The sequence below is a fragment of the Cnephaeus nilssonii genome, assembly GCF_951640355.1.
Source record: "Cnephaeus nilssonii genome assembly, chromosome: 19".
In the NCBI taxonomy this organism is placed as follows: Eukaryota; Metazoa; Chordata; class Mammalia; order Chiroptera; family Vespertilionidae; genus Cnephaeus; species Cnephaeus nilssonii.
Genome location: NC_137090.1, coordinates 41,465,892 through 41,493,376, shown reverse-complemented (window position 1 = coordinate 41,493,376; position 27,485 = coordinate 41,465,892). Strand labels below are relative to the sequence as shown.

Genomic DNA, 27,485 nt, shown 5'->3' with positions numbered 1-27,485 from the left:
CAGGCGCCGGCTGCCGTGTGTCCTGGCCTTGCAGTCCTGGGCTGCCCGCACCTGGGCAGCAACACCCCTTCCCGCAGCGGCCAGCTGGTTAGCGAGCCTGCAGGCGGCCAGGCCCACAGCCACCCCCCGCCCCCAATTCCAGGGCTCACAGGAAGGCCTTTCATGCAGGTGACCTGCTCAGCTACTGGGCAGGCTGTGAGGACGGACTTCCCCTGCTGTAGCTCACGCTGCCCTCCGGCTGGCAGGGGCACATGGAGGGATGCTGAGACCCCAAGGAGACAAGAAGGGGCCCGAGGATCAAGCCCATGGAGGCCAGAGTCAGCAAGAACAGCGTGTGCCAGTGCTGGGCTGGTTCTGGCTAAGGGGCAGGGGGCTATGGGGCAGGCACCGGGCAGACGGGGGCCTTGCCCAGCCTGGGAGTCCTCTCAGCAGCTGTTTATTGCGTCCCCAGCCGCAGTGCGAGGCTCCTGTGTGTCCTTCACAGAAGCAGCCCTCTGGCTGTGCTTCCCGGGCGCCCTGACCTCTTGAGTCCCACGCTGGGAAGTGCTGAGGCCGTCACAGGCAACCTGCGCAGCGGGGAGCTCCAGGTCCCTCTCTGTGCTTGGGTCCCTCCCAAGTGGGACATGCTCTCTGCCCTCCGCCCCATTCACTCGAAGCCTGCCGCTCTCCCTCCCCAGCGGCAGCCCTGGCCCGGGAGACCTGGAGCCTGTCAGCTCTGGGCCCTCGAGGGCCTGGCACTGCCGCCCCCTTGGACAGTTAGGGGCAGGAGGCAGCTTCCCGCGGACTCTGCCACTCCCCACCCCCGTGCCGGTTTTGGGGTCACAGTCCCTGCCCTGGGACCAGGTTCTAGGAAAGCTGCTAGGTCAGCGAGTATCCAGTTGTGGCTCATTCATCTGCTGGCCCAGCCCACCTGACAGACAACCTGCGGGGCAGCCGGGGGCGTGGCCTTGGCACAGGCCCCTGGGGTGCGCCGAGCTCCTCCCCGCAGGCCCAGTGCTGGGACACCGATGCTGATGCCGGCAGGGCGGCTTCCTGCCTCCTGGAGGTCTCTGGGATTTACGGGCTGCTTGCAGGAGGCCCCCAGGGCTTCCCAGAGCTGCCCCTCCCGAGGAGGCTTGGGTGGTCAGCCCCCTCCCCCACCCAGCCCTACCTTCCTGTCCGGTGAGGGGAGGCTTGTCACCCATCTGCCTCGGAGACAGCGGCCAGGATGAATGGGGGAGGACACTACCCCCACAGAAACCATTAAAACCATGCAGCCCATAAATCTCCCGGCACAGAAAGCGCGTCACGAGTTGCAGCTGCTTTCATAAAATGCGCTCTGACCACATGTTCCCCAGGCCCCTGTGAAGGTAGGGAACCGCCGAGCAGGGCCGGGCCGTGTGCGGGGGAAGCTGACCTGCCACGGGCTGGGGGCTTGCAGGGCTGGGGGAGCGCATGCAGCGAGCATGCCGAGGGGGCTTGTAGGCGGCAGGCAGGGGCCCCCACACCCAGGACGGGGTCACGGCAGCCCTGCCCAGCTCTCATTAAATGAGGGGGAGCTGGAGGCTCACTGTGGCCAGATCCAGCCCCAGCCACACATACCCCACCCCTGGAAGCCTCAGGAATCCGGGGCTGTGACCTCCTCCCACACCCCCAAAAGCCCTACCTCTGAGCTTGAGTAAAGTGGGGACACCCAACTTAGAGCCAGAGGTTCCCGTTCTCCCTCAGCCAAAGGAGGAATGGTACGCTTCTCTCCCCGAACCCACAGCAATGTGAGGCTGCCTCAGTGTCCCGGCCACGTCCTGGTCCTTGGGCTCTGCGCTTGGGAGGGGAAGGGGTTAGGTGCCTGAGACCATCGGACTGCACGAGGATCCCCAGGGGAAGGGCCATCGGAGGTCTGGGAACGGGGGCCAAACTCCAATAGACATCAGGTAGGAGATGGGCCTGGGTGAGCCCAGTCCTGCCCAGCTAGGTGCCCTGAGGGATGTGGGGTGATCAGGGGCCTGGCCTGTCTCCCTCTCCCAGTCGGGGGGAACTAGGCCAGCCCTAGGGGCTCCGAATGCAGTGCCTGACCCCACCACCACCACCATGGGCATGGCCAGAGCTGCCAGAGTGACGTCCTGAGGAGGAGTGAGTCCCCTCCCTGAGGGCTCACCCAGCCTCATGAGATGCCCACTACCCACGCCTGCTCCCAGGCTGGCTGGAGCACCCCACCTGCTCCCCTACCCGCCCCCACATAGAGAGCAAGGCTTGCTGGCAGTGCCACTGGGGACCACCTGGCTGGGAGGTCAAGCAATGAGCGTCCCCCACGTCCTCTGCATCAGTGGGGTCCCAGCTTCCGGAGAAGAAGGCGGGAGGGTCAGCTTTCCCCACATGGCATCAGCCCAGGCCCCTGATCACCCCACATCCCTCAGGGCCCCTGGCCTCTGGAGCTCACAGTATGCCTAATGCACAGTTATACCTGCTCCCGGGGAAGTGTGGCCCATCTGAGAGCACCCCAAACACCAGTCCTGACCACAACCACTTCCCCAGCCTCCAGGGAGCCGCTGATGGAGAGAGAAGAGCCTCCTCCCAGCCAGGCTGGCCCCTCGGGCCCCTCCCAGGGCACGCGTGCAGCCTGTCCCAGCAGCTACCTTCGTCCCGTGAGCCTCTGATACCGCAGTCGGCTCTGGCTCCTAAGTCAAAGCACCCAGAAAGGGTGAAACTGCTCCCCTAAGGAGACCCAGAGAAAGGGGCTCAGGCCTGGAACCGAAGCGGGATCCAGACCGGACACAGCCCTGCTGGGGCCCAAGCCCCAGGGCGACCCTCAGCCTACCACTCTCACCTGGGGGTGAATTCAGGCCCCGCGCAAGCAGGTGGCGTGGCAGGTGTGTGAAGACTGCCTCCCAGATACAGGCAGGTCCCGGGAGGAAGCCCCAGGATCAGGGCCTGGGGTGATACGGTGCTCGGTGCCAAAGGCGCTGATCTCAGGGGCAGGGGGCATCTGGACCCACCAATGGACCCCACTGGGGACAACGCCCACCGGAGACCAGCGTGGGCGGGACAAGTGCTCCGTGACTCAGGGCCCTGGGAGTGGAGAGGGGGTGCTGCGTGGCTGTGCAGGAAGCACGCCTGGCATCCCTGGCCCAATTGACAGCTCTCCGGCACCGTGGACAGACCCCTGCCTCCCCCAGCCCCTCTCGGCGCCTCAGTGTCCCCATCGGTGAAATGGAAGGAGGTACTGTTCATTAGATGGTTTTTGTGGCCCCTTAAAGCCTTCCCTACCGGCCCCTCCTTTCCTAAAACCAGGATGTCCAGAGGAGGGAAGACTGTGAGGAACAAAGACAGAAGGGAGCTCCAGAGAGGGGGACAGCTGAGGGCTGGGAGCCGCTAGGCCCCGGGGCAGCCCCCATGGAGTCCTCGGCGAGGGGCCGAGGGGCCGAGGGGCCGAGGGGCCGAGGGGCCGAGGGGCCGAGGCCTGCCTCCCGGCTGCCCTGTCTGCGGGGATGGAGGTCCCTGTGCTGGGAAGGACTGCAGAGCCCCCCACCCACGGCAGGAGGCCCCCATCCACGTCGCACCCTGAGGGCTTCTATGCTGAGCCGTCCCTGGAGCCCACCAGCCCTCCCTGCCCAACCTGGTGGTCACCACATTCCGAGACCCAGGCTGACTCATGCGGACCCAGCTCCACATCTGGCCTCCATATGGGGCTGGTACTCCCGGGGGGAAGGGGGAAGGTCACATCTGGTGGGGAAATCAGAGGACCCCAGGGGGCCAGTGACCCCCAGGGAAGGGTCAGTGAGCCTCTGAAACACATGACACGTGCTGCTGGCTGGTCTGCGTCCTGCCCCCCGGAGCTCCGGGCAGCGCTTGGGGGTGGGGGCTGGCTCTCCGGTCACTGCGGGCAGCTGCCCCAGCCTCGGCCAGGATCCTGCCCACTGCCCGGCTCCCCGAGCGGCCCTCGTTCTGGGGATCAGCCCCAGATGCTCCCCTGCCACCTGCACTCACACCCAAGCCCCACAGTCACCGCTGCAGACGCCACTTTATCTCTAGGACGTGGCTGGCACCCGCCCGGTTCTCCGCACGTGAAGGGATCGGTCTTGGTCAGAACAGCTATTGACCTCAAGGTCAAGGAAAGGAAGGGGAAGGGGTGTGGAGGGGAGAGGCCAGCCTGTGCTGAGAGGCCCCATGTGCCCGGGGCAAGCCGGGGGGGAGAAAGGCCGAGCTCACCGATTCCCAGCAGCTGAACAAGGGCCGGCAGCAGCTCCCACCTCCCCAGCATCGCACCCTCCAGCCCGTGGCAGCACGGCCCTCGCAGGCGTCCACCAGCAGCATCCCCGCGCCCGCCTCCGCCATCGTGGTTCTCCCAGGACCTTCCTCTCCCAGGAGGCCACGCCTCTCACCGAAATGGCTGGGCCCACCCCACCTCTGCCACCATCACGGACATCCCTGCGAGGATACCCATCACCTCGGCTCCATCCACCGTGACCGTCACCTCCACAGCACGGGGACCCCGGGAACACATCTCTGTGCCTCCCCGGAGGCTTCCAGGAGCTGGAGCCCAGGGGCCCGTGAGGCCACCAGCTCTGGAGCCGCCTAAGGGACCGAGTGCCACTCTGTGCTGCCCCAGGCTCGGGGCCCGGCACAGGAGGAGACAGACTCGGCCGTGGGGTTCCTGGTCTTGGGCATGTTGTTTGATCTGGTTGCATCTCCACACCCGATGGACGAACACATCCCTGCCTCCCGGTGCCCTGAGGGTGCCACAGGCTGAGAGCACAGGCGGCGAGGTGCCCGGTCCAGGGCCCACAGGGCAGGGAGCAGGCGCTGGCCTGGCAGGCTCTCCCCTCGGGTTTCCACCGCCCCGGGAGGTTCCAGGGCCCACGGGGTGTGCGGCTACAAACGGAGGTTCCGCCTAGGTCCCCAGGCCCACCTCTGCCAGGGCCCCCCAAAGCACACGGGACCTCGCACAGCCGAACAAGCCCGGCTTCCCCCACAGGTGCCCACAGACCTCCCTTCGGGCGGTGCCCTGGGCAGGCCCCTCCGGCTCTCGGAGGAGCGCAGACAAATCCTCTTGTGGAGCATTCTGACTTTTCCATCTGGTGGTGCCAAAACGTCTTTCAACAAAAGGGGTGACTAATAAACATTTCTGGGAACGGATCATTTTTCCAAGAACTGGCAAAAGTGAGATGACCTCACCTTTCAGAGGGAGCTGTCTGTCTCCCTCCGTCTGAACCTCGGGGGGAAGGACGAGGCCGGCAGCAGCACCCGGCCCCGCCAGGCAGCGGCGTGGGGAGTGGGCAGGAGCTGAACTGGCTCGGGAGGGGGGTCTTGGGGGGGGTGGCAGAGAGGTTCTGGACACGGATGTGGATACGCCTGCTGAGGCCCACACTAGACTCTCCCTGGCCCCCAATGCACCCGGCGCCCCACGCTTGCTCTTCCATCTCCCAGCCTGTGCGCGCTCTGTGCTTGGCGAGCGCTCTCTCTGCCTAGGAGCCCTGCTTTGCCCAGTGAACGCTGATGACGGGGCTTCCCCCCTCCCCCCCCCCCCCCCCGCAAGGAGGCCCTCCTCCCACCCTGCTCAGAGGCCGGGCTCCCTGCATGCGCCCACCTCAGGCCAGGCCCCCCCACATCCACCTTCTATGTTCTCCTCTGCGTGTTGTGCTCCGCCTGGCCGGGAAGCTCCGTGGGGACTAAGCCCGTCTCCTCCACATCCGGAAGCTCAGCACCCAGAGCAGGATGCCCACCCAGCCCCCAAGCTGGGCCCCCTCACAAAGGAGGGAAGGACTGGGGGTGGGGACGGCTGTGTGAGGGAGGGCTCCTTTGGCTATGCACCGCTGTGCCTGTGTGTGCATATGTGTACGTGTGCGTGTGCTTGTGTGTGTGTGTGCGTGGGGGTGCCTGTGCAGAGTGGCTGTGTGAGATGAGAGGAGGTTGTGCAAACATGAGGGGAGAGGACCACACGGGGCTCCCCCAAGGAGCACAGGGACAAGGTGGGGTAGAGGCCGGAAGGGAAAGAGAAAGGCGGAGGCTGAGGGGCAGCCTGGGAGGAGTCTGGAGGGGCCTGGGCCCACGGGGGGGGGGGGGGGGTGTGAGGGTGCTCACAGCAGGTCAGGAGGATGGGAGGCAGGTGCTCTTCTGCCCCTTCCACGCCATGTCGGCCGGGGGCACAGGGGGTGTCCCCTGCCAGCTGAGGTGCCCAGCCCTTGGGCAGGCCTGGCCAGCACCCTCGCACAACAGATGCTCGGGAACAAGGTGCACCCGGCACTCTCACCGCCCGGACTCCGCTGGCTCCCAGGACACGTGCCCCCCGCAGGTGCGCTCTGCCTGCATAGGGCGCAGGGCACAGACTCTGGCAGACACACACACACACACACACACAGTCACACTCACACACACACAGTCACACGCACACTCACGGCAACGTTACATCAAGGACAGGCCTCCAAGGCTGGGCTTCCTGCAAAGCTGCCAGGAACGGCTGAGACACTTGAAAATAATAAAACTGTCTTCCGTGAACCACCGGCTTTCTCGCGGGCGCCTCAGGCCTTTGCAAGGTGAGCCGGATCCCCTAGAGGGCATCAGAGGACCGAGGTGGCCCGGAGAGGGGCTGCAGGGACAGTGTCACCGTGGACCTGCCCGGGGAGCTGGCTCGGGGCGGGGTGGGGCCGGGGCTGGCTCAGCTGGAGGACATCAGTCCCCGGGGCACACCTCCATTTGACAGATGAAGACACTGAGGCCCACGGCACAGAGCAGCCCCGGAACCTGTGTGCCAGGATGGGGCCAGCGCCCTTTCCCTGCAGAAGAAACGGGCCGGCCACCCGGCCCTGGCCTGCGGTCTCTCCGGGGGAATGGGGGAAGCATGGAGGGGCTTGGCCCTGAGACCTCTCCCACCCCAATGCCCTCCTGCCTTGCCAGGTGCCCACCCCAACCCTCCCCTCCCCAGGCCGGGCCCTCTCTCACGGGCAAACATGCCCAAGAGAACACAGGGTGGGACCTGCACACCCCACCCGGCCTCACTGCCCGCTTCCCAGCCTCGCGCCCACTGCCCACTGCCCAGGTCAGCGGCCCCTTGTTCTGCACCAGCCAACACCAGAGGGGCCGCTCTTCTCCCGGGGGCGGGGGGCGGGGCGGGGGCGGCAGGCCCAAGGTTCTAATTAGCAGCTCCTGGAACATCCCCGTGCCCCGGCTGTAGGTGAAGGAAACGTGTTTCCTAATTGGCTCCTCCGGGTGTCGGTCAGAGGGCAGACACCGGACAGCCCCTCCGACCCCCGACCCCGCCGCCCTGGCCTCCCTGCCTGGCCTGCTCTGGCGGCCTCACCTCCTCACCAGTCCCCGGCCAGCACCCCCTCATCCTCCTCCTGCTCATCTATCCCGGGGCCGGCCCAGGTCTGCTCCTGGGGTGGGAGGGACAACCCTATTCATACTCCTTTCGGGGTCCAGGGTCCCAACAGGATCCGCCCCAGCCTCAGAGCCAGGCCTGCAGCTGCGGGGGGCTGCCCCCTGCTGTGCCCATGGGCCCAGCCCGGACCCCATAGGTGCCACTCACACCTTCCTCACCGAACCTCCCCCCTCCCCCGCGGGCCCTCGTAAGCCGTCCCCAGAAGCCCCCGCACCTCCTTCCTGATCCTTCCCTGTCCTGCCTCTCCACACACAGGCCTCGATGCTGAGCTGAGTGGGGGACCCCAAGAGTATCAGGGACAATCCTGGGGACCAGAAACCCCCCAATGTTTTTGGGGGAATGGAGGGCCTTGGGGTAACAGGCCAAAGGCGTGGGTAGGAGCATTAAAGCAGTGGGACAACAGCTCCAGGCCTCGCAGCTCCTGCATGTGCTGCTGCTCACGTCCCGCCTGGCAGTGGGTGTGGGAGGAGCAGAGGCTGGGCCGCCACGGGCCGGTCAGCGTCCCAGCTGGCCGGGTCCCACCTGGGGCGACAGGGAACTGAAGCCTGCCCCCTTGGACCCTGCTTCGTTCTGATCATCCCCGGGGGAGTCAGGTGTGAGGGGAAGACAAGGGCTGAGTCAGGGAGCAGAGGTCAAGTGCAAGCCAGAGGCTGTGCCCACCCGTCCCAGCAGGAGAGGGGCCGGGCCCCAGGGAGGCCCCAGCGGGGACAGGGCACCGGCGGGGCGGGGACCCTCCGGGTCTATGAAGAGAGGGTACTGGGCCCCTTGGGCAGAGAGGGGCTGCCAGCTGGTGGGCGAGGAGGCCCGGAGAGCTCGGAGGGGCCGTGTCCCCGGGAATGGCAGGGGCGTGAAGGTGGAATTCCACGGAGGACGAGGAGTCAGAAGAGAACAAAACAGGACCGAGTCCAACAGAACCAGGTGGAAACGGGTTCTGTTTTGGTAACTTTTAAACAAAAGTCCAATTTTTCCTTTTTCACTCGAAAAACAGAACCGGCTGTGGGTCAACTCCTGACGGGGAGCCTGCTCAGCTCTCTCGTCCCAGCCCCTCCCCAGCGTCTACTTAGGAGCGGTCCAGCGAACATGGAAACACCCTGCCCCACGTGGCCGCCTAGTCCTTCCCCTTCCTGCCCCTGTCCTGGGCAGCGGTGAGGGCCAGGGGGCGAGGGGAGGAGGAGGGGAAGCAGGGGAGGCATGGTGAGAGGCCTGGGCTCAGCCCCGGGCCTGCCTCTAGGCTGTGCTACTTCCTGGCGGGGCGACCAGGACCTCGGCTGCCCAGGAGGACGCCCAGTCTACACAGGGCCCTCCGGCCCTGCCAGTGGCAGCGGCTGGATGACGCTCTCGGATTCCCCTTTGCTTGTCCCTCTGCTCTTTGCACATAACCTGTGGCCAACAAGGCCCCCCCCCCCCCCCCCGCCCCGCTCCTGCGGGCTCCCCGTCTGTCTCTGCCCACCAGGACCGGAGCCAGGCTGTGCCCCGTGTCACATGGTGTCTGCCCAGTGAGAACTCTCGGGGCTCAGAATCACAGGGCCGACGCCTCACCTCCCGCTGGGCGGGGGCACAGGACTCAGCAGACGCTTAAGGAGGCGGGACAGGGAGCTCCATGGGGAAGGGGGCAGGGGGCTCCCTGTCCCCAGGGGGGGAGAACAGTGCGTAATGAGAGTAGGGGGACAGGAGACCCTTCCCAGCTTAGAGAGCCTGAGGGCTCAGGTGACAGAATCTGCAGGCGGCGCCCAGGCTGGCAGCCCCGAGGCTCCTGTGGGCCGTGTTCACACTCCCCACTCCCGTGGGTCAGAGTGACAATGCTGTTCCCCTGCCCAACCCCAGCGCCTTCTGGAGTCAACCCCAGAGGAGGAGGCGTCAGGAATCTTCATCTCAAACGTACCATGGACCTCCCTTTGAGCAACAGACTCAGGCCGAATGTGTACAGAATGGATGCGTCCGAGCCCCCCGCTGGCCTGGGTGCCGCCCTGCAGGGCTGGGGTAACAGGGTCCTCACGCCCTGTGGCCCTCGTGCCCCCCGCCGCCAAGGACCGAGGTGGAAGGGATGAGAAGTCCTGGGCGTGGGATCTGTCCGGCTCGGCTTGCCTCCTGCTCGGTCACAGGGACTGCATCACCCACACTCACTCGGGGCCACCGGCACCCGACCCCGCTCCTCGCCGGTCCCACGCCCGCCCCGCCCCTCACTCACCATAGTCCTTCTTGCAGTACTTTTTCATGTTGATCTTCAGCTTCCCTTTGGAGGCCTTGCAGTAGGAATCGCAGTCTGCAGGGAGGGAGAGCACAAACAAAACCTAATTAGGCTGGTGCTGACTAGGCCTCGGGCGAGCGGGGGGGGGCCACCTCCCTAAATACCGAGGCCCGTGACACCCCTGGGCCAGGCCGGCTGCGGCCATTCAGGGCAGGCCTGGCTTCCAAAGAGGCGCTTGGGACAAAGGCCCCCTTCCTCTCCTCCTCCCCCCGCCCCCCAGCCTGAGGAATCCTTCAGCCACAGCCTGCAGCACACACACACCCCCCCCCCCCCCGGTCTCCGGGAGGGACACTGGGGGCTCCCACTTTGCGCCACCCAGGGCTTCTGAGCGCCACACAAATCCCCCCGCTCTCAGACGCAAGTGGAGCCTGATTAAAGCCGATAGAGGCCTCATTGTCGCCCGCGCCCCGGGTCTGTGTCAGGCGCCGGCTTTCATGGCGTGGAGCCTCTGGCTGGGGTCAGGCCCCGACAAAAGGGGTCACGGAGGAAATTAGCAGCCCATGAAGTATTAGAAAACCCCTTTGGTGTCCACTCTACTGGAGTGTGCAAATAAAATGCCCCCGCAGAAGAGTTCAGTTCTAATGGGCCCTACTGCTGAGACAGGGCGGCCCGGCTGCGGCCGCTGGGGATCACCTCGGGGCTCCCACAGTCCGAGTGCCAGCCAGGCGGGGTGTGGAGGGACTGGGCCTGGCCAGAAAGCAGGCCTGCTTCTCCTGGGGGTGGCCTGTGGCAACCCACCAAATGCACACCGCCAACCCCAGCCCAGCACGCCCTCACCCTGCAGGCTCCTGCTGCTCTGCAGTTGAGGGGGTACAATTCCTTCCTTAGGTCCACGCCTGGCGCCCAGCCCACCACAGAGGCCCAGTGACTCATCCCAGCCTCCCTGCACCACTACTTGGCATGTTGGATCCCATGCAAGTCTCACAAACATTCTTCGCTGGGTGGGTGTTATTCCCATTCTGCAGATACAAAAACTGAGGCCGCCTGCCCAATGCGTCCCAGACAGCTAGCACCAAGACTGGACCTAGAACCGCGTCTGAGATGTCAAAATGACTGCCCCCGTGCTCACCACGCCACGTTGGGTCTCAGTCAACACAACAGTCCCTCAGTGGGAGTGCGTGTCGGGCTCAGAGCTGGGGATGAGGAGTGCCCTGTGTTCCAGCAACTCCTGGACTGCCTGCGGGAGCAGCCCGGCCGGCCTGGGCTGTGGAGGCCCCCAGTTCTAGGAGCAGTGACAGCCGGGGTTGCTGGGAGTGGGTTGGGAGTGCGACCTGGGGAGGGTGGGAGGGTGACTAACAAGGTGAAGGGGACACGCACACGCAGACGCACACGTGGAAGTGACTGGCCGGCCCCGCCGTGTGCAGAGTGGGAACCTAGGCCAAGTCAGGGGAAAGCAGTGACGGGTTGGGAGCCCAGGACAGAGCCAGAGCATGAAGTTGGGCCTCCAGAGCCAAACGCCCCAACCCCTGGCTGAAGTCTGCAGGGGACATTCAGAGATGACCCCAGAGTCAGCCGCTGACCCCATCGGAGGGCGCTGCTTCCTTCAGGGGCCTGCGATACACGGACTGGACGGTGCCTCAAAGTCGAAACAGCTCCGCCCCACTGCCCTGAGCGTCACAGCTGGCAGCTGCCCAATGCCTCCGGAGCCAGCTTCCTGGGCACCCAGTTAGAAACCAGTCTCAGGAACTGAGAAAAAACAGCCCCCCGCCAGCTCCCCTGGGTCTGAGCCCTTGGACCCTACCCCGGGATGCCCTGCCCAGGCGCACCAGAGGCTGCAGGACCAGTCCCTCCGGCCTGCTGGACGGCTGGCTGGTTACTGCAGGGAGAACCTGCTGGGGTACAGGGACTGGGTGGTCCCTGAGAGCGTGGCCTGCACTCTACCATGGCCAAGTCCGAGAGGGGGAGCCGAGAGGGGATGGCAGCCTGGGCACCAGATAAGTAGCACCGTCACCACCACCGTCACCACCACCGTCACTGCCGGGACAGCCCTCTCTGCCAGCTCAGGGCCAGATGACGCTCACAGCAAAGCCACTGCTGGGGCCAAACCCAGGTTGTGCGTAAGTCCTCGTGGTCCCGCGTGCGCTGGCCGGAATCCCGCCGGCTCTCTCCACTTAGGGAAGCGAACTGGAATGTAAGTGGTGCCGGGTGACGTCATTCCAGGGACAGCCATGAATCCACTCTGGTAGCTTTCTGGTTATTTTTCAGGAAAGTCACTGGCCCCTGAGCGTGCTGCATTCTGGTCATGAGGGAACGTGCACACTGCCTCCTCTGCAGGGCCCAGCACAGCCTGCATCTCAGCCGAGGCGACAGCGGGTCCAGAGAGCCTTGAGGCGCGGCCGCTATTAGCCTCACAGCCACCGGCGAGGCAGGGACCGAATCCCCCTTAAAGACCAGGACACTAGAGATCGAGAGGACCCCGGGTGCCCGCCCCCAGTAAGCCCTGCCCTGCGGAGCAGAAGGGCAGGTGGCTGAGTCCTGGGACAACCTAGCCCTGCACCTCCAGCTCTCACCTCCTCCCTCCCCGTCATCACTCCCTCCTCATACATCTTCAGCTCCTCTTTTCAGAGCCAGGAACCGACCCGAGACAGGAAGCGTACTAGGATGTGTGGCCTCCATCACTGCCTAGTTAGCTGGAGCTCCGGACCCTGCTGGACGAATCACAGCCACCCCAGACTATCCAGTCTGTGCCTCAGCAGTGGCAGCCGCTCACAGGGCACTAACGGGGCCCGGGGCCCGGCCCTCTACCCCGCCCATCAGCCCCAGGTAGAGATGGGAGATCCTGGCTGCAGTCTGTGCTCCCAACCCCTGGTTCCCAGCCTGGACCACGCAGTGGAATTACCCAGAAGCTGTAAAAACACACCGATGCCTGAGTCCCACCCCCGAGACATTCTGATGTCACTGGTACAGGGGGCAGCCTTGAGTGTCCAGGTTCATGAAGTCCCCAGGTGATTCTAACGTGCACCCAGGGTTAGAAACCACCGTCTGGATCAGGTGTAGCTGTGGAGGAGGAGACAGAGTCCCCGCACCCAGGACTTGCACAGAGCACCCGGCTGGGCAGGGAAAGGCCAGCCAGGTGCATGTAGGAGACGCTCAGGCTGCCTGCAGGACACGGAGCCAGCCTCTGACGTGTGCAGTTGTATTTGTGTGTGTGTGTGTTGGGGGGGGGGGGTCCTATGTCTTTCCTTTCAGTTGGCCAGAAATTCGTCAGGCCAGTGTGCTTCTTGCTGTAAAATGTCCCCTACTCTTCATATTCGCGGCTTCCAGTCTAGTTGTGAGCTAAGGAAACAGGAAGTCACCCCAGCTTGTGGGCTTGTATGTAAAACACGGGCACACGCGGCTGGAATGACAGACGCGCTGCTCTCTGACGGGTGACGTGACTACCCTCCGGGAGGCGGACACCGTGGCAGCTCCCTGGCTGCTGGGGCTCTCCGCTTTGGCTGGATTCCAGGGGACCGAGGGCATTGGACAAGCGGTCCCTGGGCAAGGAAAACGCTCCTGCCTTTTCCTCTTTTATCAAATGCGCACTAAGCTGGGGAGACTGCTTCAAGATGGACAACCGGCCTGAAAACGCAGCTCCGACTCCCTCAAAATGGCATCTACTTGGCAGTCACCCACGTAGCCCCTCCTTGTTTTTTTCCAAAATAGCTATAAAGACAACGAAAAAAAGCGAAAGTTCACACTGATGCCAGAAACGAAACTGATAGATGACCCAATGCTGGAATCTGGGAGCAATCTCTATTAATTCAAGGCAGGTGGTGGTGGAACACGCTAAACCTGTCCAGGTTTTACCTCCGGACACAGTTCTTTTGTCTGATGAACAGAAAGATCCTAAAAAAGGCGGGGGGGGGGGGAGAGGGGGTGGAAATGACAGAGAAACAACAACCAGAAAACAAATGGGCAGGAAGTGGGCGGGGCCTGGTGACAGTGGCCTCCGTCTGGGAGGGAAAGCTTAAGGAAGGGTAGGGACTGGAAGGACAGTGTTTGCAGGAGGTACCTGAACCTGCATCTTTATCCAAGTTATCAATGCAGAGAATGAGAGAATCGGCGAGGAGACAGACATTCGAATGCCAGCTGCACAGAGCAGAAGTGAACCGAGGGGGAAGGCTGGTAGGGATGAGGAACTGGAGATGGAGCTGCATACAGTTTCTTGCCATCCCACTTGGAGCTAAACAGGAATCCAGCTGTCACGCTAGTACAGGGATCTGTGAATTTTTGTTGTTGTTGCAAAGTGCCAAAAGTAAATATTTTAGGCTTTGTAGGCCATACGGTCTCAATCACAACTCTTCAAATTCTGTCGCCATAGCTGGAAAACAGTCATAGAAAATATGTAACCGAATGAGTATGGCAGACTAAAAAAATTATAAAAAGACACATCCTCTATAAAATAGGAGAAGAAAGCCATAAGGGAAGACTACGCAAATCTGAAAAGGCCATATGATGACACATGAAGAGTGACATAGGAGAGATGAAAGAGCTAAAAAACAAAAACCTAAAAACCCAGCACAATTAAAATCCACTCTGGAAGCAGTAAAGAAAAATGGTACTGTAGAACACTGATTCAGAACATGGAGAATGAATTGGGGAAGTTCTCCTAATATATAGAGGAGAAGGATAGAGACATGGAAACTATGAAAGAGAAAATGATAAGGGTGTAGGGGAAGAGTGGTGAGGTGGCATATAATTGGAAGAGAACTACAGTGGAGGCCAAGTGGAATAGAAACCATGAATGATAGGATTCCTGAGCTAAGACAGACCTACACATGCCCAAGGAAAGGGCTCACAGATTTGTTTTTCATCAAGGAAAAGACTCCAACACCTAGACATATCTTTGCAAAACATATGAAATACCAAGATGAGGAAAAAATGCATACAGATTAAAAATCAAGAAGGAGAAGTTGGCCTGATGACTATGGCACAATGTCTATGGGTCTTGAAGAGGAAAAAGTTTGTGACCCAAGAATTTTATACCTAGCTGGACTGTCTTGCATGCTTGCTGGCCATCATAAACAAAACGCATTCTCAAGTAGGCAAGGATTCTGAAAACATTCCAATCATGTATTCTTTTTGAGAGAAATACTTGAGAATATTTCCCAACCGTGAAATCAACCAAAAAAGAGTTTAAGAGGAGAAAGTCATAGTATGAGCATACTGGTGGTGAGAACAAAACCAATGAACATAGAGACTTCAAATTTGGTTCTAAAACAAGGCAAATATCAAAGTAATTTTAAAATGTTTCAAAGGGAACATCAGAAAATGTGTATGTATGTATAAATAACTATAAAAATTTAGATCATACTAACTATATGTTAATGTGATCTAAATATGATCTGAAACTTTAGATCATATTAACAAAAACTAAGAAATAAAGTGAGGCGGAAAATACAACTCTCTGTGCTAAGTAGGTAGAATGCAAAAGATGCTATTCAGATTTACTCTGACAATTTGTAGCTATTAGATCAAATAGTGCTTTTTGAAAAATCACAAAACACCAGAGAAGATAGCAAATAAATTATAGGTAATATGCCAAAAGAAAAAAAAAAACCACAGGAAAAGTGGACATATATAAAACAATTGTGATAAATTAAGATTATAGAAGAGCAATGACTGTAAATAGATGTAACTCTATTGAAAAACCGGTCCAAGTACATTAAACAACTTTTGCAGAGGGACATAACCAAATAAAGCCAAATCTCTAAGTTTACAACTTTAAAGAAGAAGTTGTAAGCTTCTAAAACAAGCATGTCAAACTCAAAGGCTAACACGGGCCAAATAAACGAGGCAAGCAGCCTGCAGCCCACGAGCTTTACATGCTTGTTCTAAAATAACATTTTGTGTGTAAGCACATCTTAGTGAAGTATATTAAACAAATACATTAGAAATACAAAAAGGAACAGACACATACATATACAAGAATGCTAAATTAATTTCAAGGAGCTGAAACTGTACAGGCCACATGTCCTCACCGTGATGTAACAAATTAGCAAAAAATAATGAAAATAAATAAAGTATATTGAATTCTACAAGTTAGAAACAAGCAAAACAAAACCTGAAGCAGGAGGGAAGAATTAATAACAACAGGTGTAGATATTAATAAAGTCGATACTAAAAACCTCCAAGGTTATAAACACACCCAAGAATTGATTCTCAAGAAAGCCCCAAAACCAACCAACTAAAAACAACAACAAAAAAACCCAAACGGACAATACACTGTCATGTCTAATTATGAATAAAAGAGAGAAAACATACACATTAGAAAGGAAGGAGAAAGGGGAAATAACCACAATCTAAAGAAGGTTTTACAAATTCTAAGGCTATTGTATAGCTTTAGGCTGAAATCTTGGACGTCTGAATGAAATACGTGACATAAATGACCAGGTTGAACCAAAGGAGAGATATCAAAGCTGAACAGAGAAATAATCTTAAGAACTCGCTGGATCCAGACAGTTTCAAAGGCTGAGTCCACGTGACCATTGAAAGGACACATCCTTTTCATGCAATTTGATGTGGTCAGAAACACAGAAAAAGATAGAAAGCTATTCGGATGAACCACATGAAAGTGCCTAAAATCAATCATTTGTCAACTTAAAAAAAAGGCAGTTTCATATAGTTCAACCCTAATATAAAAGCTAGCATACGCTTAAGCACACACAGACCCTGCAGATCAGTGGATCGGCCTCATTTGCCAAATGGGTCCCAATATTTTATGCCCAGCACGTTCCCATCCTCACTGGACCCAACGGCTGGGCCCCCACCTACCCTGGCTCCACACAAAAGTAGGGAGTACGGGGTGAGCAAAAAGCTCCTGCCCTCACGCTCTCGGGCGACCCTCTGGGGCCCCAGTCAAGGGCACAGGTAAATACTGGAAGACCTGCACAGACCAACGAGGTGGGAGCTGCCAGGGACAAACACCGGGACGGCTCTGTCCCGGGGAGAGCTGCGGAGACCCCGAGGCCGCCATCTGCAGCTCGCAGCAGGCCCATCCTGGCTGCCTGGCTGGCGTCCTGGGAGCCGCCAACCCTCCCTTTTATTCCCCCCACCTGCTCCGCTGACCGACCCACAGCCAAGAACCAAGAGGGGGCCTTGCAGGCCCAATCCCAGCGGCCAAGCCCCTCCCTCCTCTTCCTCCACCTTGAGTAGCTGGCCCCTCTGGTCTGCCTCCTGTGCCCAGGTGCCAAAAACCCTGCTGGGCAGGCCTGCTCGGCAGAGCGAAGCTCATCTCTGAGCATATGGCAGGCGGGCCCTGGCTGGAGCCAGGGGCGCTGCATCTGGCGCCTCCCTTGGAGTGGGGCGGGGAGCTGGCAAGGTCTCGCTCCCAGCAGCACCCCTGCCTCTGCTTCTGGGCTGTGGGACTCAGGAAGGTGGGGCTGCGCGGGTAATGAGCGAGGGACACCCAGCTACCACGGTCCATCCCAGGACAGGGACCTGGGGGGCTGGGGGAGTTTCAGACTCCACTGGCTGGACACAGGGGAGGGGCCCCCTGTTCCTGGGCCCGGGGTAAAAGCACTCAAGGCACTGGGGCGAGGAGGGGGGCCCCGCTGGCTCCACCCATTTCGGCCCACCAGCAGGTGACAAAAGGCAGGTTAGGTCAGTCTGCCCAGGGAGTGTGTTTGGGCTCCATCGGAGCCACCAAGCTGCCTGGAACCCCTCGGGCAGAGTCCAGCTTTCAGTGTGCGATTTCCCAGGGGCTGCGGCCACCCACAGGGTTCGGACGGAGGAGGCGGTCCCTGTGATGCCAGCTCTCACCTCTTGGTCCTAACACAGGTGAGTGAGCGACTGTCCCCCTGCTAAAACCACCCTCACCCCCAGCACCTTGCCCAGCGCCCAGCGACCTCTCTGGGAGAGCTGGGGTCCAAGGCAGCTGCTGAGCACCCACACGTCTCTCCAAACCCACCCACTCTATCACCTCCACCCCTACTTGCATCGAGAGCATAATGCCCCTTTAACTTGGGGCTCTGGCACAGAGAGGCCAAGGACTCCCCAGACAAGGCAGCCTCGAGCAATATACTGGCAGAGCAGCTGGGTGTGGGGTATTTTACAACCTGTGGGGGCAAAAAAAAGCCCCAAGGTGTTTCCAACATAGATGGCAAAGGACTAGTGTCTTTGATATATAAAGAGCTCTCCTGAATCAATTAAAAAAAGACAAAGTGACCTAAAATTCAAAGCAGACGAACAAGCAATTCACAAAAAAGGGACAAAGGGAATATGGAGAAGTAAAAATGTTCAATGTCAGCAAGACGCAACTTAGATCAACAGGACTTTCGTCAGGCACTTATACAATGAGGTTGGGATGCAAATTCATACACACTTTCCTGAGTGCAACTGGCTCAGAAATGAGGGACACTCTTTCAGTGAAGACACTGAGCAGGTAGAGAATGGGGAAAGCAGGGGGCTTAGGGGAGCAGCATTACTTAGACAGGAAGGCCAGTCTGAGGAGGTGACGGGCAGGATGATAAGGAATCAGCCCTGTGAGACGCCCGGGGCAGGAAAGGGCCAGGCAGGAGTGAGGAACCACAAAAAGGGGAGCCTGTAGCTGGCGAGGGGGCCCAGCCAGAGCTGAGGCTACGTGGTTGGCAAGAGGCTTGCCGACCACGGCAGGGGCTGGATTTTATGGTGGAATGCACCATGCCCTGAAATGCTGGGCGGTGGGACTATGTTTTGTCTCATCCATATTTTTAATTTTACTTTAATGAGGATACAATGTTGCACTTAAAACTCTGAGGCGAGTCTTCTTCAGTGAGGATGGGAACCACATACGGGCGGTGGGGGTGAATCCTGTAACGAGGTGGTATCCTCGTTATTTAACGAGGTGACACTTGTATTGCTAACGCGGGGTTCTGCTAAGTGCTGCGTGTGCGTGCAGCTTCCTCTCCCCCCAGCTCCACAGCTGCGGACCCCAAGGGGAAAGGAAGCCAACTGTGTGCGCGGGAAGCGGCTTGGAGTGCGGACACGGCTCCAGCCAGGGTGGCCGGGGAAAGCGCCCCCGGGAGGTAGCACAGGACCGAGAGTGAACACTGCGAAGGATGCAGGGCTAAGACCTGAGGCCAGGGGGCGCCAAGCCGGAAGGACGGCCGTGCAAAGGCCCAAAGGCAGGACTAAGCCTGGCACAGTCCAGGCACGGAATGAAGGCTGGGGAGCCTTGCCCAGCATGGAGGAGGAGGAGCGGAGGAGAGAGATGAGTCACACAGCCGGAGTGGGCCCCGTGGGGCTGGAGACGGTCTGGATTCCATTTGAAATGTAAGCAAAGCCACCGGAAAGTGCTGCCAGGCCTGGGTCACTGGGGGCTGCTGGGTGCAGGGTCTTGAGTTGCATGGGCTGAGGGAGGCTTTTACCCTCTTACTACCACAGGTGGGCCCCCGGGCTGCCCAGGCCCACTCACACCTGAGGTTACGGGAACATGATGTCTACCCTGTGCTGTGGTTACAAAGAACCGTTTCCAAGCCCTTAGAAGCCTAACTTGCCATTCTACCACAGGAGCCGCGTTCCTTCTCCAGGACCGCAAATAACCACTCCGGTGGGAAAGCCGGAAATGTGGCTTTACTCAAGCACTGGGTCCTCTCCCCGCACCCCGCAGGGGCTGATGCTCATACCTTTCCTGGAGAGCCACCCGCTGTGCCAGCTTCCAACATCAGGCCTGGGTCTGGCCCATCCACTGTGGCCGCCTCAAATCCCATGTTCCTTTCTTCCCAAATAGCAAAGCTCAACGTTTCCACTTCAAATGCCCTTCTGGCAGCTCCCCAAGGTCACGTCCCCACTACGGCCCTGAGGGTGGAGGTGTTAGTGGACTCTGGAGAAACTGGTTGTTTCTTGTATAAAGGGGTCGCATCACCAGCCCTATGATCTGACTATTCCAAGCCTCAGTTTGCCCATCAGTGAAATGGGGTAATAATAACTGTCCTGCCTAGTCATAGGGTTTAGGAGGAAATAACTAGGGTGCGGCAAGAGTGATAAGGGATGGTCAGAGACGGGCTCTCAAGGAGATGACCCTTCAGCTGGGACCCAAAGGATGAGAAGCTGCTGCTAACTGGGTGTGATGGGCTCGAGGCGGCCTCCGGGGGCCCCCACTGGATGCTGTAAATGGAGGGTGAATGATGGCAGAGCAGTGAAAAGGTGGGGCCCCACCAGTGGGCCTCATGAGGCAAGGAGGGGGTGACTGGCCCAGTCCTCAAACCAAGAAACCAGCTGGTGTGCTGGGGCCTGAGCCACGAGCTCCCAAGAGAAAGACACCTGCCCCCAAGATCCTCTCTGGGCTACACTGCGGACCCAGAGCCAGGCCACAGCCAGACTGAGGTGTCCCGATGCAGCGGGGACCTCAGACCCACAGCTGGGACCCTGCCTGTGTCCGAGGTCCACGGCCTCGGGACGGTTACTCTGTTCACACATCTCCTCCTCCATCCCAGTGAGCGGCGCCTGGATCCTACTGCCCGCAAACTATCTGGAAAGACGAGGACCTCACCCCAGGGACGCTGGAGGAGCCAGAGACCACGGTGGGCCATTCACAGGTTCAGCCATCGATGCCTTTCCCCTCGCGACCTTCCTGGCAACCCATTCCTGTATCATTTCATTTCCCGGTGCGGCCTTCCTCTCTGCTCCCACGCACAGCTGGGCACCGCTCCGTCCTCAGCACCCATCTCAGCCCTGGATTGTCTGTGTGCCTCCCCTGCCCACGGTGGGGTCCCCACTGAATGCTCGTTGAACCCACTGGAACATGACCCCGGCCCCCGGTGCTCGCGGGTGTCAAATCGGCTGTGAGATGCCAGACGGCTTGGACCAAGAAATCCACACACACAGGCTCCCCAGGCTTCCCTAGAAAGTCACCGTCAGCTCCCTTTGCCTTTATGCTGGTGGCCCGTGAGAACGCCTGGGAGAAGGGCTTAGGCGTCTTTTAAACTTGCTGAGCTTTCTGCTGACAAAGAGGGCGCGGCTTGGGCTGGAGAGGCCGTGAGTGGCGCTGGAAATCAGGAGGCCCGCCCACCTGTGTCACCTAGAAAGCGCAGCCCCGAGCTCCGGGCCACAGGGCTTTCCTGCACGCCGCGCCTGCTGTTTCGGGGCCCGGAGTGTCCGGTGGACAGACTGCCTCTCCCTGGACCTGGGATACAACCCACGGCAGCGGAGGGAACGGCTTGTCTCAGGGTCGTAATGACCTTCAGTGCTGCGGGACGCCGGGCAGCAGTTAGCAGGTTGGCAGACGATGGAGAACCTCAACATGCCGGTCCCCGGACTGTCGAGCTGTGTCCGTGAGCATGTCCCTGCACCTCTCTGGACCTCAGATTCCTCGCTGATTAAATGGGGTGAGTGTGGCATTCTCGGCAGCTCTAGTGAGACGAAGCCTGGCATGCTAAGCTCTAAAAAATGTTAGCTATCATTTTTACGCAAATTTAGGAGCATGGGGAAAAAAAACAACACACCAATCTCGCTGTATTCCTGGCACAACCAATTAAAATGCTTCCCTTTCTCACTCGAGCACGTACCGACGGACCTCTGGCTGTCCTGGACAGCACACTCGTCTTCAGGGGACCTGGCTCCTTCCCAGCGCCTGTCGCAGGGGCAGGGACAGGGTTTTCGGGTTGGCTTGCCTTCTGCCTCCCTTCCAAAGGCAGAGGCCTCCGCATGGCTCACGACCGGGGCCCGGGGCCCAGGACACATACAAGCTCTCCACCAGCAGGGAAGCCACGGCTGACGCAGGATTCCGAAGGGAGAGCGGGAAAAGACAATTCTGGAAAATGCTGTGGAACCAAACGCTGACACTCGGGGAGTGCAGCAGGAGCCGATAAATCTGCCCTCTCCAGGGAGGTTTGCAGGGCTGTGGTGTTTTGTTTGGACTTTAATAACAAGATTCTAAATCCCCTGCCTTATTATGAAAGAGATTTGCAGATTTAAAATGCTGGGCCCGGGATTCTGAGGGCAGCTCCCGCGGACGGAGCCAGGAAGGCTGGGAGCTGGGGTGATGGGGAAGGAGAGTCCCTGCCAGGTCGCCTGCCTGGCAGCCCCTCCTGCTTCAGTCCGGCCTGGGGCACTGGACTCAGAAAAGGCAGGAACAGGCTCTCTGGCTGGGCTTTCTGGGGGGGTGACCAGCAAGCCGAGCTCTCTCTCCGAGCAGATGTAAGTGGCTGAGCGGTGGCAGCTCCCTCCCCGTGAGGCAGGGCAGCCTGCAGCCGGTTTGGGGGTGGGGTGGCCGGGCTGGGAGAGGTCGGGGCTGCCCTGGCCACGTGAGGCAGGAGAGCAGTCCCTTCTCCACTCGGAACCGGAGGGTGCCCGAGTCCCCAGCATGCTCTTTCTTCTTGCTGAACAAGATGGATTGGAAAACAAATTGGCTCAAATAAAGCATGTAATTAGATTAAAGCCTCTTGCCCAGAGCCTTCGGGGCTGCAGAAAGCCCTCCTGACTGGAGGCAGGAAATGCAGTGGGCTGAACCAGCTCCTGGCCATCTAGAATTTTCTCCTGACCCTCGGGTGCTCACCCAGGCCTCCCAGCCAGTGGTCACTATGCTGAGAAGGTCAGTTCCAGCACGAAGTGGACTGCGGATCCCGCTCTGCCACCAGCCACCCTGTTCCCTGCCTGCAGGTACCGCCTCCTCCCCCGAGGGAGCCCATGTCCAACCCACGTGGCCCACCTCAGCCCATCTCTAGGGGACAGTGATGAGCCGCACCTGGGCAGCCCTCGGCAGCACTTCCCCCCCACAACCCCAGGTGAGGGGCACAGGGACCTGTCAGGAACCCAGGCAGGTGGTATCAGGACCACAGGTTCCGTTACACACACCAGAAAACCGAGGCCCAGAATGTTCGGTGTCCAAGGTCGCCCGCCAGTGGGGGCAGTTTTGCTAACACCCCCTGAGGCCATCCACATCTTTGTCCCTGAGTCCATGGGCCACCTGATGACCATTAAGCAATGACCCTAACCTCCCCCCACACCAATGCAGCGGCTGCCCCCTCTCAAGGGTACCTCCTCTCAGCTGCCTGTCCTCAGGAAGAACCTCCGTGTGCCTCCCCCTCCCCATCATCCTCCTGCCACTCCCCTTCCCACACTCAGCTCCCACCTGACGCCCCTGCCCGCCCACCAGCCAGCCCTTAGGAAGATCGGCTGTGCTCAGTGGCTGCCCAAGAAAGGAAGGAGCAGGCAGGACATTCAGGTTCCTACTCTGAAAGCTCAATGATGAAAACTTATCTCCAGGTGGGAAAAAGGAGGGTCGCCAGAGAAGACACTGATTGGGAGCGAGTGTGGAAGCAGGCAAAGCATATAGGCAGCTCACAAGCCACCAGATTCCCGGCCAGGCTCGTGGTAGACATTACTAATCAACCTCAGCACCCAAGGGAGCCCAGAACTCAATCAGGTGCTCCTGCTTACTCGTGGGAGAGCTGACACATTCCTGCCATCCCTGTTGACTCAGTCATTGGCCGGTTACTGACAGACTGGACACCAGCCACAGAATCTGCCTTCTCGCGAGGAGAGGGTACTTGAAGGTCGGTCCACCCTCGCTCCTCCTGTTGCCATCCCACCATCTGGACAGACTTCTATGAGCCTCGCCTCGCCTGTTTCTATAGCTCCTCCCAGGTGGCCCTCGTTCCACCTTCTGGAACAGCCCAGCATAAGCCTGTTTAGCCAACAGATCAGCCCTCAAGACTTTCAGAGAAAGTACCCTCCCTCCCAAGCCTTCCTGGGTCCTCAAAACCCAGGGACCTGGCCGTTGGAACCCCACCAAGCGGATCCCTCTTCTTACCCTCTCTGCTCCTCGGTTATTCGATGTGAGGACTGAAGAGACGAATGCTGTCTCCTCTTTACCTTATAGACGTCTCTGCTGAGGACGGATACCACCCTACCTAACCTGTGTATCTCCAGGTGAGAAGCAGGAAGGAAGAGGTCTAAGCAGCCTCCAGGTCTTCATTCACAGCTTAATCATCCTTTCCTCACAAGCACTGGCGATAAATGTCATAGCCATTCTAGAGCACGGCGCCTCGTGATCCACATATTTAAAGGGGGAGGGGGGGACCCACTGACCGGAAGAAGGAACAGCCAGCCAACAGGGTGCAGAAAAGGGACCAGGGACCCTGAAACCATGAGGAGCAGACAGAGGACACCTAAGGGCCACTCTGAACAGAGGCCAACAATCCGGAACAGCTGAGAAAACCTCGGGGTTGGGCTGTACTGCAGCCCAGTCCGCGTTTGCCGTGGCCGTGCCCTCCCCGCAGGTGAAATCGCGTCCGTGTGCGTGGCTCAACGAGGCAGGACAGCTGGGTTTTCTTTGGGAAGGATTCCCACCCAAAATGGGTGCAATGTTTAAAAAGTACACGGTGTTTCAGTGAATTACTCCTCAGGCGTCTGAAAGCCGGATTTGCGGGGCTGCTCAGTCCACAAGAACCGAGGCAGATGCTGACCAGCCCAGCCCGATTGCCTCCTCCCGGAGAGTCAAGGGACTCTTTGCTCCGGGAGTGAGGGGTTCTCTCCACACCCCGGGGAACCAGACCCTGCAGAAGGTGTGAGGAGCCCTCACATCCCGGCAGAGGCCTGCTGACCGGAGAGCCTGAGGGGCCAGAGGCCAGTGGACACTGGACTTCCCCCTGCCCTGCACTCCCCACCTGGATACATCTGGGCTTTCACTGGGGGCCAAGTTCACATTTTACACCCTCTTCCGCTGCTTAACCATCTCTTCTGTCTCTAGGAACCCCCAACACAGGATTTCCAGCTGGTGCCCACCTATGTCCCCCAGTCTTAGAGGGCCCCCTCAGAGTCAGTCCCCGACAACCCCCCCACACACACACACACACAGACAGGGGGGAGCTAGAATGACGGAATGAGGCCTCAGGAGCTCGGGCGAGGGTGAGGCACAGGACCCCACCCCCAGCGCTGGCCCTGACCTGCGGGAGCTCACCCAGGCCTCCCGGGAGGCTTCCAGACAACCAGCTGGACCAAGGACTAACCAGCCTTCACCCACCGAGGAGGCCGTAGGTGTGGGCGACACCATCTCGCTCCATGCCCGGCACCCGCTCCGGTTAGGAACTGGGAAACAGCTGCTGGGCCCCTGGGACAAGTTACCGCAGAGCCTTTGGGTGCCACGTGCCTCTGACCTGGGGAGCCAGGCGTTAGAGGCGCCCCGAGGTGTACCAGCCCCTTCCCACTGTAACAGGCTCAGGGAAACGGGAGCCACAGGACACACCCGAACATCCTCTGCCAGCGTGGAGCCCTGCGACCCCAGGGGAGAGTGCGGGCGGATCCCTGCTCATTGCCAGGCTGGGCGGGTGAGGGGGTCTGAGTGCGTGACGGGCGGCCCCCCCTCTCAGGGAAAGCCACGGAGACCGCTCTACCGCAGAGCCGAGGATTACAGCACGGAGCTTCCTCAAGGTGCACATTCTGCCACACCGGACAGTCTTTGTGGAGGTTTTGCGTGTGGATCCCAAATTGTTTCCGGCTTTGCCACCGGTCCTTCTTACCTGCTACCAGCGCCGTAGCGAGCAGCAGCCTGGCTGGAGGCGTGATGAGCCACCGGGACCACAGCGTGCATGAGGTCAGAACACACACAGCCGGCTCTCAGCCCAGCCGACAAGGCCACGTGGGCACCTGCGGACACCTGCACTGCATCTACCCTAACAGGTAGCAGCCTGGTTAGAATCACCTCCCGAGGCGTCTTTCTTGCACAGTAAGCCAGGGGTCTCTTGAACCCGGGGCTCCATGTTCTATACCCACCCCATAACCCCAGCACTAATACAGCCCCAGTGAATGTGCAGCTGATGAACGAATGAAGAGAAAATGAACAGTCAGACACGTGCACGAATCCTCGCATCGGAGCTCCCAAGGAATGCTGGGAGTCGGGGGAAGGTGGGGGTACTAAAAACCACCACCAAGCCTGGCTGAACAAGAAATCCCCTCTCGGCCTCTAGCCGGACGAGGCCGCGGGGAGGATTTGCAGAGCGAAGATCAGTATTTCATGACCCTTCCAAACAGCAGAGAGGCCTGCACCTGCCGCCCTCAGTCTGCGCTGCTAATCCGCTGGAACAGCTCCGCGCTCCCTCCGCTGCGCGCTCCGAGGGCAGAGTCGGCCTGCGCAGCCGCCTTCAATAAGCTGGAGCATTCGGGCGCCGTATTCACCCGGGCTGCTCCCACAGGGCAGCCCCACGGGGTCTCCTTGTCGGCTCTCCGAGTGAACAGGAGATTTTGTGTTCAGCAGGGAAAACAAAGCTGCCCCAATGGGGATCCAGTTGGCTCCCGATACGCTTTTCCAGCAAGAACCAATGGCAGACAAGGCTGTCAGCACGAAAGGGTGATTCAGCGAAGCGGAGGGGGGCTAAGCTGGGCTCCCGGGGAAGGCCATGAAAGGCAGGGAAGCTTGTGGCCCTGCAGCGTCCAGCCGCTGGTTGGCTTGCCAGTTAGCCCAGCTGGTTAAGCCAGTGCCAATGAGGTCATGCCTTGGAAGCCGGTGCCGCCTTTGCTCGGTTCCCTGGGTGGGCCTACACCCCCAGCCTAGGCGGCTGCCGTGCAGGAGACAGACCCCTGGGCCAGGACTGCTTCCTCCACAGATAAAAGACCCTTAACGTTCACCATCACTTTCTGATGCCAATAACTCCATAATGAGGTGGTTTGCAAATGCCCAAGAAGTCAGCAGAGTGAACAAAAAGGTCTATGGTGGAGGCTGTATGGAGTTACCAAACACCATTTCATTTTCCTCCTAGGCGTATAAACTACATTATCCAGCACCCCTTGCGGTTAGGTGTGGTCATGTGATGAAGTTCTGGCCAATGTCAGGGGTAGAAGTGATGCATGGTATTTTCAAGCCCAGCCTGGAAATGTCTCCAATATGCTCCCCTCTGCTCTGTGTTTCCATACCAGCAATGAGTCCAAGGCCCTAGTTCCGTGGTCGGCAAACCGCGGCTCGCGAGCCACATGCAGCTCTTTGGCCCCTTGAGTGTGGCTCTTCCACAAAATACCACGGCCTGGGCAAGAAGTCTATTTTGAAGAAGTGGCGTTAGAAGAAGTTTAAGTTCAAAAAATTTGGCTCTCAAAAGAAATGTCAATCGTTGTCCTGTTGATATTTGGCTCTGTTGACTAATGAGTTTGCCGACCACTGCCCTAGAGGATGGCAGAACCACATGATGGGAGAAACCTGGGCCCGACTCGCTGCTTGGAAGGGAGCCACCCAACCAGGACACCTGTGCTGCTGCAATGGACCACCGGGGCTGCTTGTTACAGCACGCAGCCTGTACCGGCCAGTACAGGGGGGGTGAGAAGACAGTCTGATTGAAGACACGCCCAGCAGCAGTGTGTATGGTAGAGAAGGGTATAAGAGATGTCACGGCTGAGTGACTGGTTGGATATCAGAGGAAGGACATGCGGCCCCAGAGAACCCCCACCAGGTCTTCCCACAGTACAGGGCTGTTGGAGAGCGGACAAAACAGAAATCCACAGATGGCCCCTAAATCCCAATGAACTGTCTTCCCCTCAAGTAACTCACCAAGATGTGGCTGGGCCAGTACTTCTAAATATAATGCTTTGTGAAGCACGCTATTGCATAATGCAATAACACTTGCACTTTCCCTGAAGGCTTGTCCTTACTTGACAAAAACTGCCTGGCTTGGAAATACCTGGAAGGTTACACATACCCCTCCCCAGGGGCAGTTCTAGCCAACGGCCAGCTATACGGACAGGTATAACCGCCCTGCCCTCTTGCTTTGAAGCAGGACAACTTTGGTGCATCTTACTCTCCAGAGCCCCCTGTGTGATTATGTTGAGACTGAATTCTCTCGAACCCACGTGTTTCCCTAGCGTCTTCCCTGCCCTGTCCTGCTTCCCTCACTCCCTCACTAGTGTCTCCTGAGAATACCCCCTCAATAGATCATTGGCACAAGAATCCCTGTCTTGAGGCCTCTTAGAACCCTGGTAACCCAGAAGAATGGCTGG

The 27,485-nt window shown here is 59.2% G+C and overlaps 1 protein-coding gene across 1 annotated transcript in view; it reads right to left on the bottom strand.

Annotated features, from left to right (window-relative positions):
* Positions 1–27,485, bottom strand: part of NTN1 (netrin 1) — a 178,941-nt gene that overhangs the window by 4,862 nt on the left and 146,594 nt on the right. Inside the window, exon 5 of the mRNA XM_079797040.1 lies at positions 9,543–9,617. Within this exon, the coding sequence (XP_079653166.1) occupies positions 9,543–9,617 (75 nt within the window). The remainder of the gene's footprint in view (positions 1–9,542; positions 9,618–27,485) is intronic.